The 20,088-nt window shown below is 32.6% G+C and overlaps 1 protein-coding gene across 7 annotated transcripts in view; it reads left to right on the forward strand.

The window, feature by feature from the left end:
* G2E3 (G2/M-phase specific E3 ubiquitin protein ligase) overlaps positions 1-18,164 on the forward strand; it is a 54,516-nt gene extending 36,352 nt beyond the window's left edge. For all 7 annotated transcript variants that reach the window (XM_049113600.1, XM_049113596.1, XM_049113602.1 and 4 more), the window contains 7 exons: positions 453-577; positions 679-811; positions 3,489-3,796; positions 5,963-6,144; positions 9,874-10,046; positions 13,697-13,887; positions 14,726-18,164. In XM_049113600.1, coding sequence (XP_048969557.1) covers positions 453-577; positions 679-811; positions 3,489-3,796; positions 5,963-6,144; positions 9,874-10,046; positions 13,697-13,887; positions 14,726-14,982 — 1,369 coding nt within the window. In that variant the 3' untranslated portion in view covers positions 14,983-18,164. The remainder of the gene's footprint in view (positions 1-452; positions 578-678; positions 812-3,488; positions 3,797-5,962; positions 6,145-9,873; positions 10,047-13,696; positions 13,888-14,725) is intronic.
* Positions 18,165-20,088: the final 1,924 nt, after the last annotated feature.

A 20,088-nucleotide genomic window follows, 5' to 3' on the forward strand; every position in this document is an offset into this window, starting at 1 on the left:
CATTTGTAGAAAACAATTCCTCACATTGAATATGAAAAGTAATATTTTAGGTAAGATAATATATTTTCTGATGCTTCTTCAATGTTGGATGCATTTATATAGCAAATTCCCTGTGAGCTAGTAATTTCTAGATAATAAAAGAAATTTTTTTCTTTCTTAATTATATTCTTTCTGGTGTATATATTCCTGTGTATGTACATGTACATGTTGATATTAAGGTATTTTAAGTTAATGAGTATTTAGAAGAGGAGGTTACAAACATAATAAGTGAAATAGAAAAAAAATACTTTAAGAAAAAAATATAGTGCAAAGCAGGTAATCTGTTTCCCCTCCTTTGGTTGAAGGGTTGATTTTATGTGAGATGGACAGTGTAGCCTGTGGCAGTGCTAGTGGTTGGAATTAGACCAAGTTAATACCAAAATGTAAATATCTGCTTCTCTTTATGTCCTCAGCAAATGGGAAATAAAGCGCTGTCAGTGTTGTGGTTCTAGTGGAACACATTTAGCTTGTTCCTCATTACGGTCATGGGAACAAAACTGGGAGTGTTTGGAATGTAGAGGTATCCTCTACAATTCAGGTAATATTTTGTAATTGTGAATAAAGATTTTTTCAATTGTGTATTATTTAAAAATTTCTTCTGTATCTCTGTAATGCTAACATTGGGTTTTAAATCTACAGAGGATTTCCAAAAAGCCAAAAAGCATTCATTACCCAACACTAATAATGTGGGAATAACTGATTGTTTGTTGGAAGAATCATCACCTAAATTACCCAGACAGTCACCTGGAGCCCAGCATAAAGATCTGCTGAGGTATGTATTGTATGTATTTTGAATAGAAGAAAAATATAAAACTCTGTTTTTTTTAAAGTAAGCTCCTTGTCCAGTATAGGCCTTGAACTCATTACCCCAAGATCAGGTATCACATGCTCTATTAACTGAGCCAGCCAGATACCCCTATAAAGCTCTGTTTTGAGAAAATTACAATAGGAAGTGGATATATACACACTTAGAATATTGATCTTAATATTCTGGACAAATGTTTTTTAAACTGCAGGACCAATGTTTGGTCATGAAGTCAATGCAACCAGCATTAAAAAAAGAAAACAAAATAGGATAGAATAGAATTATAAGATTGCATTACACATAGAATGTATATAAAATTTATTTTATTGTATACTGAATCATGATGTAAAAAATATAGATCATTTTCAAGGTAGTTTAAAATATATCAAGTATACCATGTAACTTGGTTCAAAGGAAGGAATTGTATTTAATATAACGATTTTAAAAAAAATTGTCATTTGCTTGATATATTTGCTGTCAGTGTCAGAGGTCTAAGTATTACCTATTTAGAAAGTTTAAGGTATACTTACAAGTATTATTGTATTAATGCCTAAATATTTTCCTACCTGGGCTGATTCATTCCATCCTTAGGCAACTTGGTGGTACCCAGCTTCTGGAAGGTCACCATACTGATGCTACGCTTAGTGCAGACACCCAGTTGCCATTGCACACTACAGCCCAGAACTCCTGTGCTCAAGCCATCCTCATGCCGCAGCCTCCTAAGTAGCTGGGACTACAGGCATGTGCCACTGCACCCAAAGCAAAATAAGTAATTTTCAAAATCATTCATAAACATTTAAATAAGACTAGAATTAGAACTTAGTATCAGGTATTTACTCAGCTGAAGTTAAGATTTTTAAGTATGTGTGGCTTTGCAAAGGTGTTTATAGAAAAATTAGGCAAAACTAACATTAGTAGCTAAGCATGATGAACTACTTTTTTGTTAAAAATAGTATCAAGTAAAAAAAAAAGGTATCAAGTTAGTGGCGCCTGGGTGGCTCAGTTGTTCACATCTCTGTCTGACTCTTGATTTTGGCTCAGGTCATGATCAGGGTCCTGAGATCTAGCCCTGCATGGGTCTCCATGGTCAGGAAGGAGTCTGCTTGAGATTCTCTCCCTCTCTCTCTCTGTCTCTCCCCATCTCCCTACCTCCCACCTTGGCCCACCCTTCATATGCATGAGGGCTCACTCTCTCAAATAAATAAAATCTTTTTAAAAAAATAGTATCAAGTTAAAACTTAGAAGATAAAGAGAATTTCTGTGATATTTGATAACTAGATTTATAGATAGATAGAAGTGGAATATGAAGTACTATTAAAAAAAGTGAAGAATTGCTACTTAAGATACCACTTGTTAACTGAAAACTTGTTACAGAAGTTTTTATAATATTTTTAGTATCAAGAAGGATGTTCACATTAGTTTAAAAAATTTTAGTATGTAGGTTTCTAAACATGTTATACCAGGAAAGTTTGATTCCTTGTTCCATGCTTTAACATCATATTTTAAAAGAATAGCATCAGCATTTCTATTCCAGGCAGGAGCAAGGAATCAACCTGCTACATGAAGGCATATTTCTGAAGAATTGTCTTACTTCCAGAAGACTTTGGTTTTCCTGCAACCTGGATTAATGAATAGGGGTGTGTGAAGAAAGAAAAAGCAAAGCCTGGTCTACATTGGAGCATTGTAATGTTTAATCATGAGAAGGATTTATACTTGCTGTGGAAAGATGATCCATAGACATTGTTCCAAACAAGATTATTTTGAGTACATTAATTTCAGTTACAGATAGAAAAATTGAGGCCGAGAGCAATTGATTTGGTCCATGCAATTGCCAGGAAGTATTGATAAGTACAGATTGCTAGGCCTCATGCTCAGAGGTTCTGATTCTGAGAACCTCAAGAATTGCATTGTGGCTCAAGAATTTGCATTTCGGGGGCACCTAGCTGGCTCAGTCAGTGGAGAGTACGAAACGAAACTCTTGATCTCAGGGTTGTAGGTTTGAGCCCCACAGTGGGTGTGTAGATATTACTTAAAAAGAAAGTCTTGGGGGGGAATTTGCATTTCTAACAAGTTTCCATATGCTGCTGTTGGTTTGGAACTAAACTTTGTGAATTACTGCTATAGGCTAAAAAGTACTATTTAAACGGTTGTGAATTGTGTTTATAATATTAACTCTACTGTTAAAACTAAATTTATAATTAGAAATACATTGTGAAATCTTAAAACTGTGGTTCTCACATAGAGTAAGCAGAGGTGACATTTGTTCTATTTCTAAAGGCTCTAGTAAACTTCAAATGCCTGTAAGTAACTGATTGTTATAGCCATTGGCCAGGAGTGTGAGATTCTGAGCTTCTTTTATATCTGAATCCACTGAATTGATCAAATATGATATAATCTATCAACATTCTCATGAATCATTTATGACATTAGATTTTAATTGGTAGGAAATTGGGGAAGGAGTCAAAAATTCAGAATTAAGTCAAATAACTTTTTGGTTCTGGTGGCAGCTATTGTCTGATTTTGGGTTGGAGTTGGGGAAGAATTTTCTTCTTAATTTTTCTATTTTTATTGGCTGAACTACTGCTGTGTCATGTAAAGTACTGTGGAATACTTAACCTCTATGTTTTAAATTCATGTTTTATAGGCAAGGCAGCAAATATAGAAGAGATATTTCAACAATTATAATGGAATTAGGATTTCAAATAAAAAAAAAAACTAAAAGATTATGGATTAATAAAGCCAATATCTGGAATAGTGCCTTAGATGGATTCAGAAATCAAAACTTTAATCCTTCACATACAATTGAAGTAGCATATGTCAATGAAAATGATAATTTTGGAAGAGAGCATCCTGGATCAAAGCAAGAATTCCTATGTCTCTTAATGCAACATCTTGAGAATTCACCAGTGTTTGAAGGTTCCTTGTCAAAGAACTTGTCTCTAAATTCTCGAGGTAATTTTATTTATTATTGTATGTACTGAATATTACCGTGTGAAAGAGGTAGCTGGTTAGAATTAATATTCAATTCCTGTGGTCAAAATGTATAGTTCGCTTTGTTAGTAAGCTACTGATTGAATCACAGAAAAGTGGAGAAGAGGGAGTGGTATTTTTTAAAGTAAATTTTTAAAGTAAATTTTGTAGTGAAACATTTTCTGTTTAAGAATATGCTTAATTTCTTTTAGCTGTATCCTCCTTGGAATGAATTTATAATTGAGTGTAACTTCTTTAAAAATGTACTTTATATTCATTCTAATTGCATTTGAATAGAGTGGCCAAATGGAATGGATGATTATTTGAGCCCTTTTTGTTCACTTCTTTGGAAGTTGCAGATAGGATATTTCTTCACAGCCTAGGACTTTTATCACATAATTTTCTGGTCCACATGTAACACATTTTTAAATATACTTTTGCTTTCAGGAATTTTTCATGCACATTTATGCATGTGATACTTTTCTGCCTTCTGGTGAAGAATTAAAACATGCATTTCAGAAGAATGATTAATTCTAGCAATTCTTTTTTAGGAGCTTTTATATCACTTTTGCTATAATAGGAAATTTGAAAGAGTGTGAAGACTTATTTCATTGCATTTGAATTTTCTCCTGTATATTCCCTAGAACTTCCTTACTATTGCCTGAAGCATCATTAAAATAATTGAGAAACTACCAAGGTTTATTTTTAAACCTTTTATATTATTTGTACTATACTATGTATAGTACACACTGTTTAATTCTAAAATCCCTTAATAAAAAGATCACTCCAAATAATCAGTAATGTTGACTCAAAACAGTTTTGGTATAGTGGATGAGTGCATAAATTCACAAAATCTAAATTCAGTTTTGTACATTATATCTTTAATTACAGAGTCTCTTTGGAACTCAGTTTCTGTATCTGTAAAATGTGACTGCTATGTAGCATATAAGGTTATTGTTGAGTTTTTATTATTAGTTCATGTATTGATAATATTAATAATTTGCTCTGAACAATATTAAGAAAAATAAAAGAAAATGTACATGATATCTTTTTGATTTATCAAAGTAGCTAAAACATTTCATTAAGTTTTTATTTTAATTCAATTAGTTAACATACCATGTTGTGTTAGTTTCCGATGTACATTATGGTAATGCAACACTTCGTGCATTACCCTGTGCTCTCCTCAATCCCCATCAGCTATTTCACCTATGCTCCTACTCCTCCTACCTCTCATACCCCTCTCCCCTCTGGTAACCATCAGTTTGTTCTCTATAATTTAAGAGTCTGTGCCTTGATTAGTGTGTGTGTGTGTCTCATTTTTTTTCCCTTTGCTTATCTGTTCTGTTTCTTAAATTCCACATAATGTGTGAAATCATATGGTATGTGTCTTTCTCTGACTTCTTTTGCTTAGTAGCTAAAACATTTTAAATGATAATTTAAAAAATATTGAAAGCTATGAAAACATGGTATGACCACATATACTCTTGGGAGTAAATTTGTGCCATTTTGGAAAATAATTTAGCCCTATTTATCAACAACCTTAAAAATGTTTGTATCCTTTGAATTATTAATAACATAGGTAGGAACCTATACTCATCGAATAATAAAAGATTTATAAATAACAATATGGAGGTAAATACTGATTATAATATTATGTCTCATATGGTTGAAAATACAGCTTACCCAAGGTAGCTAGTAATAAGGAGATGATTTACATTGCAATGCATCTATAAATTAGTCTTAATGCGGTCATTAACTGTAGATTTGAATAATTTTGTATAATATAGAAAAAGTTTACAATATAGTAAGTAAAAAAAAAACCCAGGAGTCAAACTATTTGTGTAGATACTAATATGCATTTGAGAAATACATATCAAAGTGTGCACACGGGTTATTATGGTGATAGGATTATAAATAATTTTTTTAAAGAGTTTCTGTATTTACATTTTTTCTATTATGTTATTTTGTATTCAGAAAAATCTAGGTAAGATCTTTATACATGATTCTAGTTTCTATGAATTATTTTACATTTATCTAAGTCTTAGTTTTTTGCAATTTTTAATTTACTGTATATATATTCAATATATTTGGTAATTATTTATAATAATAAAAGAATTATATTTGATGTATTTTAATCTGTATTTACAGCTCTGGAGGAGAATCTTTACTATGAAGCTGGCAAAATCCTTGCCATTTCTTTGGTTCATGGTGGTCCTTCACCTGGTTTCTTTTCTAAAACCTTGTTTAACTGCCTTGTTTATGGGCCAGAAAATACCCAACCAATTTTAGATGATGTTTCAGACTTTGATGTGGCACAAATGATAATCAGGGTAAGAAATGTACTTGTTAATTAAAATATAGACTATGTTCTAGTTACATTTAATGTAAATTATGGATCTACAATAGAATAATATTCTGTGCAGTAGTCAAGGGATAACAGTATTTCTGTTTACCAGCAGAGTTCACAGCCAATTAAGAGATTTTTTTTAAAGATTTTACTCATTCATGAGAGAGACAGAGAGGCAGAGGCATAAATAGAGGGAGAAGCAGGCTCCCTGCAGAGAGCCTGATGCGGGATTCAGTACCAGGACCCCAGGATCACTACCTGAGCCAAAGGCAGGTGCCCCCCAATTAAGAGATAGATGTTAAAGTCATACAGCTAGAGATCAAAGAACCAGGTTTGATGTTGCTAAAACCAATTAGATAATATGACTTTGGTCTGTGGGCAAAATGGTTTTTTAATATTCCTCAGAATTAGATGGATTTATCTTTCCTGCCAGAGACAATATAAGGCAGGTTCCTTTTTTTTTTTTTTTTAATTTTTATTTATTTATGATAGTCACACACAGATTGAGAGAGAGAGGCAGAGACTAGGCAGAGGGAGAAGCAGGCTCCATGCACCGGGAGCCCGACGTGGGATTCGATCCCGGGTCTCCAGGATCGCGCCCTGGGCCAAAGGCAGGCGCTAAACTGCTGCGCCACCCAGGGATCCCAGGCAGGTTCCTTATTGTCTGCTACAGAGCAGATGAAAGTGTGCTTTATAGGCAGATAGATCTGCAGAGGAAGGACTTGGCTTACAAGTCAAAAAACTTACTCTAATTCCTACTGGGAGATAAGTGTGATAGGTGGAGAGAAGAACCAGGATAAATTTCTTCTTATGGAGCAAATGGGGAGACTCGGTGTTTCTACCTAAAAATAGTTACCATTTATTAAGTCCTATACTACATATTACATGTACAAACTCCATTTAGTTATCATAATGCTCTATAAGTATCATTACCTACATGCTACTCATTTGGAAACTAATGGAGACAATGAAAGTCATCCAACTTTTTTTCCCTTAACCTCTTTCCTGCTTAAGCCTACTCTATCCATTGTCTCCATTAATACATAGTATAGTTTAACAGTTAAAAGCAAATGCCCAGGAGTCAGATTTTAGTTTGAAATAACTGCTATAAGCTGTGTGACCTTGGGCATGTTAGTTAATTTTGTTAAGCCTCAGTTTCAGAACCACAAAGTAAACAACATGGACATGTGTTCTTTCATTTGGCCCAAGGTGCCTCATCCTAAAATGGAGTTTAAATTGACCCTTTAACTCTTCAATTTATTTCTCCTTTACTAAAACATTTACTTTAGTATAACTTAATTGTCTCAGCTTCCTCTTTCCTACCCATTTCTTAACTTTTTATAGTCAGGCTTCCATTCCTACCACCGTTCTTCCTAGTTAGCTAGTTTGTAGCTGATATCCAGAAATCTAAATTACTACATTCAAAGGCCTTTCTTTCCTAATTCCTCATCTCCTCCTTTTGTAATTACCACTGTCTTTGAATTCATCTCTGCTGTTTTCTTTAATATTGTATTTCTTCCTACTATTGAAACTTGGGTTTCAAGTGTTATCTTAACAGTCCTCTTTCTGTATATTTGGAAAGCTTCTTCTTGACCATAACCTTTCTGAATGATTCTCAGACTTGTGTTTTTGAGCCGCTAGACTTTTATATCCAGATAGGGTCTGAGTCTTTCTCACACACTGAGCCCAACATGTTTAGGACAAAACTGTTTTTTTCCCCAGAATTTATTTTTGCCTGATTTTTCTTTATTAAGAGATTTCTTATTTCCGTGCCTTTCTAGAGAAAGGGTCATTTTCATTCTTCCATACTCCATTTATCAGTGTGCTAAGTCATCTGTATCTAGGAGTGTTTATTATCTTCAGCTTTTCCCTCTTATTTCTAATGTACTTACTATACCAAACTCAAATTATTTCTAGGCTTAAACAATTAGGATATTATTTAATATTCTTATTCAGGATGATTCTTATAAAAGTATAGTTTTGACAACATCCCTTTCTTCTTCGGGAATCTTCGATGGCTTCTCATTGCCTATTGAAGAGAGTTCAAGCTATTCATTAGGGCATTTAAGACTTCCTGTTCTTCTCATGGCTTTATCTACTCCTGGTTCTGTGCTCCTATCCAATGTTTGTTCATTTAGTCAATGAATAATTATGTACTCCATATTGTTTCATCACTGAAGATACAATAGTGATCCAAACTCCCTGCTTCCTTGAAATTTACATTTCAGAGGGAACACAGAAGATAAATAAATATATAATATACTGTCATGTATTAAGATGTATTATAAAAAGAAAAAAGAATAAGAGAAAGGAGATACTGTTTGAGATATAATAAGTGGAGCCTAGGCTAAGTTTTTGTAACAGACCCCAGTAGATACATTTTTCAAAATTTGTTATCTAGATTTTAGTGTAGGGCTTGGCAAATTATGGTTATTGGCCAAGTCTGGCCTGCTGCCTCTTTCATTGTAAATAGAGTTTAACTGGAACACAGCCATACCTATTTCCTATTTGTTGTGTTATGCTTTCACACTATAGTGGCAGAGTTCAGTAGTTGTGACAGACATCCAATGGCTCACAAAGTGTAAAATGCTCTCTGGCCTTTCAGATGGCGTATATTTTAGTGGTATAGTTATGATGATATACCAAGTTATTTAGGGAATTGGATTCCTTCCTCTCCTTGTGTAATCACTTAGGATATTGTCTTCATCTATATGAAGCTTTTTCTTTTTTTTTTTTTTTTTTTAAGATTTTATTTATTTATTCATGAGAGCCACAGAGAGAAAAGCAGAAACTTAGGCAGAGGGAGAAGCAGGCTTCCTGCTGAGATCATGACCTGAGCTGAAGGGAGATACTCAACCATTGAGCCACTCTGACACTCCATGAAGCTTGCTCTTAAGGGAGGAAATAGAGTTCAGGAAAGCTTGACACATTTTCACTCACATTCCTTTGGACAGTTCTTAGTCACATATAGCCACATATAGCTGAAAGGAAAGTTGGCTATGTGCCCAACTAAAACTCAGGGTGGTGGTTTTGGGGGCATAAGGTAATAATATTTACCCAACTATTAGTCTCTGACAATGTGTGAAAGTAGTATTTTGAACAGGATAGTCAAGAAACTTCTGGAATTTCAACAGAAATCTAAAATGAATGAGGGAAATCATAAATCACTGGAAAAAGAATTTTTTGGAAAGAAGAAATAAAAGAAATTTTACATTCAAATGGGCCATTGCTTCCTGTTTTTAATCTTTTTTCCCCCATGTAACTTTATTAAAAAGCAAGCTATATGGAAGTGTCTGGCATATAAATGGTCAAGTATTGCTTTATACTATTTCCCAAACTATTCTCTTTTGATTCTATCCTTCCCTCTTTGAAGTTCCTCGTTAAGTCTTTAAGGCAAGACAGCTGATAATTCTTTCTCTTTCATGAAATCTCTGGTTACTTCACTTCTCTAGCACTATGTAACTGTTCTGTGTCAATTATTAATATCTTTTATGTTAATTTCTTATATTAAGGTGTTATTTTACTCTAGATTTCTTGAAGGCAGAAATTTACAGTGTTTATTAAACTAGATTGTCATTTATTCTAGAAAAATAATTGAACACTTCATGCTGGTGCTCTCCAGAATAAGTATAAAGTAATAAGTGTCACTTGAAATGTAAATATCATTCACAAGTAAATGGGCAAACCGGATATATTTTCTAATTTGTTGTAGGTAAATACTGCAACAAATGTGGCTGACTTGAACTCAGTAGTAAATGAATGCTATAACTACCTAGAGCTTATTGGATGTCTAAGAATTATAACATCATTAAGTGATAAATATAGGTTGGCCGAAGACATACTGGTTTACCATGTAATTAAGAGAGTCCAAGCACCCTTTGAAAGGTAATTTGTTTATATGAGATTCTCTCAAATTACATGTTTAAAGTGATTGTCATATAATGTGAGATATATTTGATAAAAATTTAAGTGCTTTTTAACATAACGCTTTTTTTTTAACATAACGCTTTATAACTAATGTCTTAAGGATGATTACCGTTCTAACCATTTTATATGGAATTGTGCACATGTGTGATGCTTGGATAGGAAAAGTAATCCTTAACTTAGTTACTTTTCTAAATCAAAACAATTTTAAAATTCTTAGCATGTAAACCAATTATTCCATTTCTGCTCATCCATTTAATAACTATTTATTGAGAAAAAAATAATGTTATTGAGGACCTGTTATCTGCTAGGTAATAGATACTAAGCATTCTTTAATTAACAAGGTAGATAAGAGCCTTTCTCTTCATTAGCTGAGAACACTGATCTTTAAACTTTTTGTTCTAGTAATCCTTAAAAGTTGTTTAAAAATATACATTTGTTCTCACATTTTTCTATTTTTTTAATAATATAAAATGTATATGAAAGTAGGCAGAATGGTACACTATGCAATTACCACATAGATCTATAATTATTAGTCAACCTATGGCCAGTCTTGTTCATCTATCCTACCTTTATTATTGACTCCAGGATTATTTTCTTTTTAAATTTTTTTAAAAGATTTATTTATCTTAGGGAGAGAGCATGTGCAAGCACTAGTAAGGGGAGGGGCAGAGGGATAGAATCCTTAAGCAGACTCCCCGCTGAGTGTGGAGCCCCCACATAGGGTTCAGTCCCACAACTCATGAGATCATGACTTGAGCCAACCAAAGAATTGGCTGCTTAACCCACTTGATCACCTAGGCGCTCTGACTCCAGGATTATTTTCAAGCAAATTCTAGACATAATACCATCTCAGAAGTGATCATTTTTTAAAAAGATTTCAGTATCATTAACTCATAGATTTAAATATATTTGATGTGTTTTCAGACATTATACTTAACTAACCTTACTGAAAGTTCTCATTGTCTCCATGTTTGGTCATTGCAAATCTTTTTATGTTGTTTTCTTTTGAGTTCTTTTGATGTTGACCTTTTCTTGGTATATGGTAAAGTATTTTAGGCTCAATTTGTGCATTTTGGACTAAAGAACTTCTGTTTCTTTGAATGGGGAATGGTATTTCAAAACAACAATCTGGATGCTAGGGATGCTTATTTTTGCCAGATTGGTCATTGTTTCTAGGCCCTTTCAGTAGACTTGGACTAGGACCTATGGGGTTTTTTTGGTTTGGTTCTGGTTTCAGTTTTTTAAGGTAAAATACATCTTGAGTTTTACTGATACTTCAAATTCACTACTAAAAGATTTTTAACTTTTTCTTTGTCCCATGTTGAGAATCTCCATTATCAACTTAAAACAACACAGGAGAATTTAAGAGTATGAAATAATTACGCACTTGATTTATTCTATGTTTCATAAACAGTAGTCTCAAATAATATTGCCAAAATTATCACCAATAACATTATTATTGAAAACAGCTTAACATTTTTCTAGAGTTGTATAGTCAAATTACTGTATTTTAAAGACATTTGGAATATTTATAAACGTTTTCATTTTTTATTTCATTTTTAGTGATTTTTAAAAATTTTGTTTTATTTTAAAATTCTGTAAAATATTTGCATGGTTCCAAAGCCAAAGCTGTAATAAAAGTATATTGAAAGAACTCTGCTCTATGATACAAATTGTTTTCAAAGAAGTATAGCTTTCATCCTTAACACATCTACTTTTCATCCCCCTATAAAGTCATCATTTTAGTGGCTTTTATTGTTTGTCTTTGTATTATTTGTGGGTTTTTTTAATGATAACAGATAAATATATATAGGCATGTGTACTAATTTCTTTTATTAAGTAAATAGTAACATACCAACATTTTTTTCTAGTCATTTTTTAAAATTTGCAATATATACTGGAGATCACTCCATAGTAGTAAATACTTCTGCATCACATGGCCTTTTTCCTCTGTGTGTGACATTTGTCATTGAATTTTGGGCCAGCCCAAGTAATCTGGATAGGGTGATCTCAAGATCTTTAATTATATCTTCTTAGACCCTTTTTTCCAAATAAGATTGCGTTCATAGGTTTCAGGGAGGAGGATGTAGACTTATTGGCAGGAGGGGGGGGCCTGGGGCTCCATACAGTCTATCTCAGGATGAATGACAGTATTGGAATCTATTTCTGGGACATGCCTAGAGCTGCAGCATGAAATGAGCTTGGGAATTCCCACACCTGGTAAAATAGTTCCTCTGCAGGTGGTTTGTAATAGGGTGGTGAAGGGGTATATGAAGAAGTGAGTAGATAAAAGGGATTTCAGATAAGGAAATTCATAGGACTTGGTAATAAGAAATGGAAGAGAAAGTAGTTGAGGACTTTTAAAAAGATTTAGCTATACTAATTTGATGGATAATGGAGGCATATACGATCAGTTATGGTTTAGTTTTTAGTAATAAGGTGATTAACTTTCTTTAGCACTTAATAAGTTTGGGTGTTTTGAACATTGTACCCATTAGGCTGTTGGATATATTTCTGGACTAGAGATAATAGATTTTATCATGATGAACGTATACCTGCTAAATACAGCCATGGGAGAGAATAAGGGAGATGGGAAATTGGCCTTGTTACAGATCCATGAGGCACAAACAGCAACATTTTAAGGCAAAAAAAAAGAAAGAATAAGCCTTATAAGAGACTTAAAAGATCGGGCCAGAGAAATAAGAGAAACCAGGAAGACTGATGCCAAAGAAGGAAATCATTCATAACTTAGGGCAATTTTTCCTCAAGAGTGGAATAAAAGTGAATAGGAAATTAGCAAATGAAGACAGTGGCGACAAGTCTTTCAAATAGCTTTTCTCAAAGGAAAACATGGAATGAAATGAAATTTCTTTTTCTATTTAAAGATTGGAAAGATAAGCATTTTTGTGCCCTTGAGAAAGCCAGTAGAAGGTGATAAATCTGTAGCAGGGTACCTGAGGAAGTTGGTAGGGGATCCAGAGCCATAGGTAGGACTTAGTCAATCTACTAGACAAAAATATACCTCCATTCGTTCCTAACAAGTAAAAATGTACATTTAAAAAAATTTACTTGTTATTTGTATTTTATAAATTATCCATTCATATTTTGCTAATTTCCTATTGTTCTTTTAGAAAAATGATTTATATTTTGTATATTAGAGAAATTAGTTTTCTGTCATGTATATTAAAATATATTCCCACTTTGTTTTGTCTTTGGTAATTTTTTTTAGCAGTACATAAGTTTAATTTTTTTATGCTTAACATTTTATTTATCTTTTCTTGGCAATTTCTAGGAAACTTCATTTTCATACTAAATTTAGCTTTGAAGAGTAAAAATACTTCATAGTGTACTTTTTTTCCTCTCAAAAATTGTTAGCTAATTTTACTTTTTTATTGTTTGAATTTTAAAACTTATAAAATCAAATAATGTAGGCAGATAAAATTAATTTATATAATATACTTGTTATTGATTTAAAACTATATCATATATATGTCATATATTTTTCCTTGTATCTAATATATGTGGTAGTAAATTAACTAGAAATGTTAATTTGTAATTTTAATATCAAACGTGTATAAATGTTGACTTATTGTTTATTTTCTCTTAAGTTTTAAGCAGGGTCTGAAAACTCTTGGTGTTTTGGAGAAAATTCAGACTTACCCAGAAGCATTTTATAGCATCTTCTGTCATAAACCTGAGAATCTTTCTGCAAAAGTCCTTAGTGATCTTTTTACAGTATGCACATTATCTGATGTCCAGGCTTTGGGGTTTTGGAACAATTATTTACAGGCTGTTGAGGGTATGTGGATGTTTTATTTTTACTTAACTGTCGTGGAACATTTATTTCAGTATATTAATCTATTTATTTGAGTTTTGTTTTTTGGTAATGAGAATTTCATCTGCTAACTCTACATTTATAAAATTTATTTCAAGACAAGTGTATATGACTGAGTTCAGTGATGAGGAAAGATTACAGAATTCAATTCTGCAATTTGTTTTCCTCTAGATAATTTGAGGTGAAAGGCATTCTTCCTAGAAAACTTTAAATATATGGGTGATTGCCACAGTATAGAATAATCTTAAAGCTAATTATCATCTATTTCATCTTTTTCAATTTTAAGTTGAATTATTCTTCATCTATTGCTTAGGGCTGTGATGATGAGATTTATAATGGAGCATTAGCTATCTATAATCGTTCCATTTAATAGAGCGGGAAAAGATTTAACCTTGAATTGAAACTTCGTTTTTAGCCAGTTATTCAGTTGTTTTATACTGTTTAGTTTATCACTTTGCATTTGATGAACTAGCATATCAAATAGTGATGACCTAGAAATGGCTTAAAATTATTTTTACTATCATGCCCACTGACCTCTTGGATTATATGATAATTTTATCTTAGAGAAGACATTCAAATATATAATGAGTAGTTCAACTAAATGATTTTCTGAGTTATACTTTGAAGTTCAAATAAACATTTATTGAATGTACTGTTTTCCTGTTACTACACTTGACCTGGTGATTTATTTTGCCCAAGATAGATGTGAGAGTCTCTTAAATATTCCCTGTCTAGTTGGGAAACAATCTATGATGATAGTAATATATATAACACAGATTTTCTTTTCTGGTAAACTTTTCAGATGGTAAATCTGCAATAACAATGGAAGACCTTCTTATTTTTGCAACTGGTTGCAATTCCATTCCACCTGCGGGATTTAAACCCACTCCTTCAATTGAGTGCCTTCATATGGATTTTCCTATTGGAAACAAGTGTAATAACTGTTTAGCTCTTCCAATCACCAATACCTATCAAGAATTTCAAGAAAATATGGACTTTGCCATAAGAAACACTCTAAGACTAGAAAAGGAAGAAAGTTCTCATTACTTTGGACATTAAAATGTTTTGAACAAAGACATGCTTCTTTAAAAGCTGCTATTGATATTTTTTATTTCGGAAATCTGTCAATTTTTAAACAAACTTGTCAGCTTCTTGGCCCAATAAAATATACGATATGATCATAAAAGAATGTTTTGGCCATTTAAGCTAGAAAAATTTTTGTTAACATGTGCCAGTCAAAGTTGATGGTATTTTTCTATTAATATACATGTGTCATAAACTGTAATATAGTTTTAAGACAGCTTTACAGACTTTTTTCAAGTATACTAGCATGATATATATATATATATATATATATATATATATATATATATATATACACACACACAAGGAAAAAAACCTTATATTCACTGTTTCTCCAAATTAGGATTAGCTATACGATGCCACAATGATTTTTCTAGTTTTATGTAATCTTTGAGTTATTTCTTATTTTATTTCAAAGCATTAAATAGAAAAGCTAATTGATAAATCCTGTTATATGAATCAAAGGCATATTCTGGAGCATGTGTTATAAGCATTTTTTCAAGAATGGCACTAAATTGGTTAAAAATGTTTTTAAATTACTGGTTTATATTAAAACAGATCCACACTGCAATTAGATTATGCCTGATAGGAAGTATTATATGAGAAAGCAGAATTGCACAAATATTCTAGAACCTACGGAGATTCCATAGTCTTCAGAACACTTCCAAGGTGGAAAAATAGTTGAAAATACCTAAAAAAGTGTTTAAAGGCTTGGCTCTAAGCATAGGATTTTTTTTCTCTGTATCCCATGTGTGGTATTAAACCACATTATGTCTGATCCAGCATCATTTGGGTGTCTCAGTTATCTCTGTGGATTGCCTTTTGGTAGGTTTGAGTATTTGACAGTTATTTATTATCTAGTTGGTTGTATGATAGGTAAACTGGCACCATTGCATTATATAGTTGCCTTCTTTGCTCTTGAAAGATATGTTATTGTATAAGCAATGTAGAAATATGTAAGAGAAATACAGAATGAAAAACCCACTCTAATCTCACCATGCAGAATTACCTACCGTATTTCATTGTATCTTACTATAAACTACCTTTCCTTTCCTTTTAAGCTTTATTAATGTTACTAAAAGTCAAAGAATACCTAAAAGTAACAAGAAATCATGTAATAATGATTTGAAGATATATAGTCCTATAGTCATGTCCCCATGTTTATACTCTTGCAAAAGAAGAAAGTGGAAGTTTTATGTTCCTAATCTATTATCAAATATAAATGAGTTTTCCACCAAAGTAAATTTAAATTGGATGAGAGGTAAATCATTATGAGAAGTTGGACTTAACCACATTTTTTTTTTACTTATATACAAAGCAGGTATCAACTATAATCATAATCTCATCCTCTTTAAGACATCTTTAAATTATTGAAATTTTCAAAGAAAAACAACATAATACTGGTGATAGATCTAATACCAAAGGAAAACTAAAACATAATCCTGGTATAATTTTCTTTGTTATATATATTGACAGACCCAGCAAATTAAAGTTTCATTTTAACATGAAATTTTAAAGAACATTATACAAGGCATTTCTTTGTCTTGTCTTGAATTGTTAGATCATCAAAAGTAACTAAAAGATTAAGAGTTTTGAATATCTAATATAAACTTCAAATATGCCATACAGCTTTTATTCCAAAAGTGTTGATAAATTGGATATTTTTCAGTTATACCTAGTTTTTATAAAATTTAAAAAGCCAGTAAACCATTAGAAACCAAAAAATTAATTAAAGCTATTTTCTGGTCCTTTGTAGTTTTAATTTTTCCTACAGTGGTAATTAAAACTAATGAACATTCACACAGTTGTGGGTGGGGGGTGGTAGGGAAGCAATGTGCTTGGGTTGGCTATTAATAAAAACAGTTATTTCCGTTCTTCATATCATTATTTTATATGTAGACAGGGCCTTCAGGATAAGGTCTGATGTAAATAATAATTTAGGGTATTGACATTTTAAAGTGAAGCATACTCATTACAAAGCATTTTCTAGGTTTAAGGATGTTTCCATTAGCTTGATTTTTAGGTTAGTCTGTATAGTAAAGGAGAATCCTATAGGTTATTTATTTTCTGCAATGTTACTATGTCAAATGGTTAATATTGTGATATTCTTTTTCTATTCATTGTTCTAGCCAGTGCACAACTCTTATTGACATTGTTAAAGTAATTATGCTATAAAGTCTTATAAATGTATATTTGTATTTCTTAACTATTTCAATCCTCTAAATGCCATATATTTCGAGTTTGTTTTCTATTGCTCTCTACTGAGGAAAACCATAAAGTCATCTATTGTATATCTACTGTTAATCTTTGATTAGGTTTAAATTCATTGTTTTTAGACACTTTTTAAACCTTTTGGTATGGGAACTTCATTTGAAGGCCTTTTATACAATTCTTTACTATTCTTATGCTTCATCATTTTAATGCTTTAGTATTTAAGGTTAAAATTTCTTTAAAATGTCTCATCAGAAGCTGGGTTATGATTTTATACTTTATAATATTTAATTTCCATATTATGAATAAGCCATTATTTGGGTCAAGTAAAAAAACCTGAGTAAATCAGTCAAATCACTTTGACTTCTACTTTATGCCAAAACTTTTAATAATTTTTTCCTAAATTTATGGAAGCTATTGGAACTTTTGTATTCCATGCTGAATGCTAAGTAAAGGAGATAATAATAGGTAAGTTTTCTCCGTGACTTTGCCTTTAGTATTTAGTCATTATAAGAAAATGATTAGAACAAAATTATATTTTATGATATGTAATTCTTTTATATAGGGATTATCACATTCTTCTAGTTTTACAATAAGCTATTAAACTAGTGTTTATGCTTTAAGTAATGCAATACAAAGTTTTATGCATTCAAAGTAATGCAACACAAAGTAAAGAACACATTGAATAATGGATTACCTGAATGTATATGTAATTTAGAAAAATTTGGATTGTTTTGAAAAGACCCAATTTTCAGGTTCTCATTTTGACTGTTATCGTTTCCAATTGCCAAACATATTCCAATACCTACTGTATGCCAGGTATTTTGCTAGGTGATACTTGATGTGGCAGCCTATTCCCTCTCCCCTTTTTAAACAATTTCAGATGTAACCAGAAAACATGATACTTATAATGACGTTTCCTAAATAAATATGTTCATGCTACTAAATGTGAAGTGTTTACATGACCTAAATTAAATAACACGTTAGGATTTACTGAAGTTAAGATTCTGACAACATTAAATAGATAAAATATCTTTTTCATATTTGAGAGATCCTAGAAGAGTTGTTGGCTGACACCTGAGTACCTCTCTTGAATGAGCCTTTCTGAGGCATTCTGTGTTAAACTATTCCCTATTGGAAACGAATAAATTATTTAAATCAAAAATCAGGGTAGGTAGGGCCAGTTAAAAGTCTACAGATTAACTATCTGAAGCCATAGTTTGATTCTTCCTGATTCTAAGAGCGAATAACAAATTCCTTTCTCAGTCATGGCCTTACTGGAGTTGTCTACTGCCACCATTTTGTGGGGTGTTTGTTTTTTATGTCTTGTGCCCACCCCGTGTGCACTCCTTGGTCAGGACAGTTTTTATCATTTCATACATAGAAGCTGTATATAAATGGTAAACATTGGCTTAATGTTTTAGATTAATATAAGTTATAGTTTTGGGAAGAAATTTGTGATAGAACTGAAATGGTTAGCTAATTGATTTACATTTGAAAGTGAAAGTACCCAAATGAACAAGAATCTGCCCTCAGATGTTGGAAAATGGGAAAGTGTATATTTTACATTCCATGAAGACAGTAAAGTAGAACTTTCCCCTAGGGCAGGAGTTGTCATTTCTGTTTCATTGCAGTACACCTAGATCATTGGTGATTCCTTAAAAATACTCGATCAAAATAACACTGAAAAGAACAACAAATATTCCAATAGTAAATTTCTTGGTGAATATGCCAATTAGCTGTAAAAATGCAAGGATAGAATTCTTAAAGGTAAAAGTTCATAACTTTATCAACCTCCCTATTTTTCCCCACCCATCAGTCCCTAGAGGCCACTTTTTTTGTTTTCATGAATTAGACTTTTTTTTTTTTTTTAAGATCCTACATACATAGTTCATTTGATGCAGGAACAAACTCTTTCAGCTTTAAGATACAAGGTCTGAGACCTAATATATAACATGGTGACTACAGTTGATAACTGTATTGTATAATTGCAGTTTGCTAATAGATTTTAAATGTTTTCCACCAAAACGAAGATAAATATGTGAGGTAATGGATGTGCTAACTACATGGGGGAAACCTTTTCACAAAAGTGTTATATACATCTAGCAAATCATCACGTCGTAACTTTACGTTCCAAATTTTGTCAGTTCTACCTCCATAAAGTCGAAAAACTTTTTTAAATTAAAATAACTAAAATTAGTTATCAATAGCAGATACGTCTTGTCATCATACAGCTTCACCTGTACATTAGAATACCAGCTGTGTCTGCTATCCTCCCACACCCGTTAGGTGATTTTTGCAGTTACTTGAAGGAAAATAGGTATCAGTTTGCCGATTTGCACCTTTCTAGCTCCTGTGTTCATGTAGGCAAAACATTACCATAAAACTAGACCATTTTGCCTAACAGATGAGATTGAAATATCTGCCAGATTAGAGCAATGCTCCAAAACCGCCTGTTTCCCGGAAAGGGGGGGAGGGGCAAAGGGGAGACTTCTCTTGCTGCTCGGGGAAACAGAAATGAGCTCGCATTGAAACGCCTACTTTGTTCCTGGAGCTTCATTTACTTTAGTCCAGTGATCCTGAAACCCCTAGCTCAGTCTCAACATCTAAGACATCTGAAAACGACCAATTTAGTATTTAATTAACACCACGACCAATTTGGTATTTATTACAAACCCCACGCTCCTCCCCAAGAGTTCGGCTTAAAGCAGCTACCATTTGGGAAGCTGTGGCTTCTTCATTAGGGTAACAACCCCGGTTCCCAGCTGGAAAGTAAACCCCACGAGGGGCTCGGGTGTGAATCCCCTGGGTCTCCCGAGTCCTGGGGAGAGCGGAAGCCGCCGCGATCCGGCCCCCGAGAGCCTCCCTCGG

The sequence above is a fragment of the Canis lupus genome, chromosome 8 (assembly GCF_003254725.2).
Source record: "Canis lupus dingo isolate Sandy chromosome 8, ASM325472v2, whole genome shotgun sequence".
In the NCBI taxonomy this organism is placed as follows: Eukaryota; Metazoa; Chordata; class Mammalia; order Carnivora; family Canidae; genus Canis; species Canis lupus.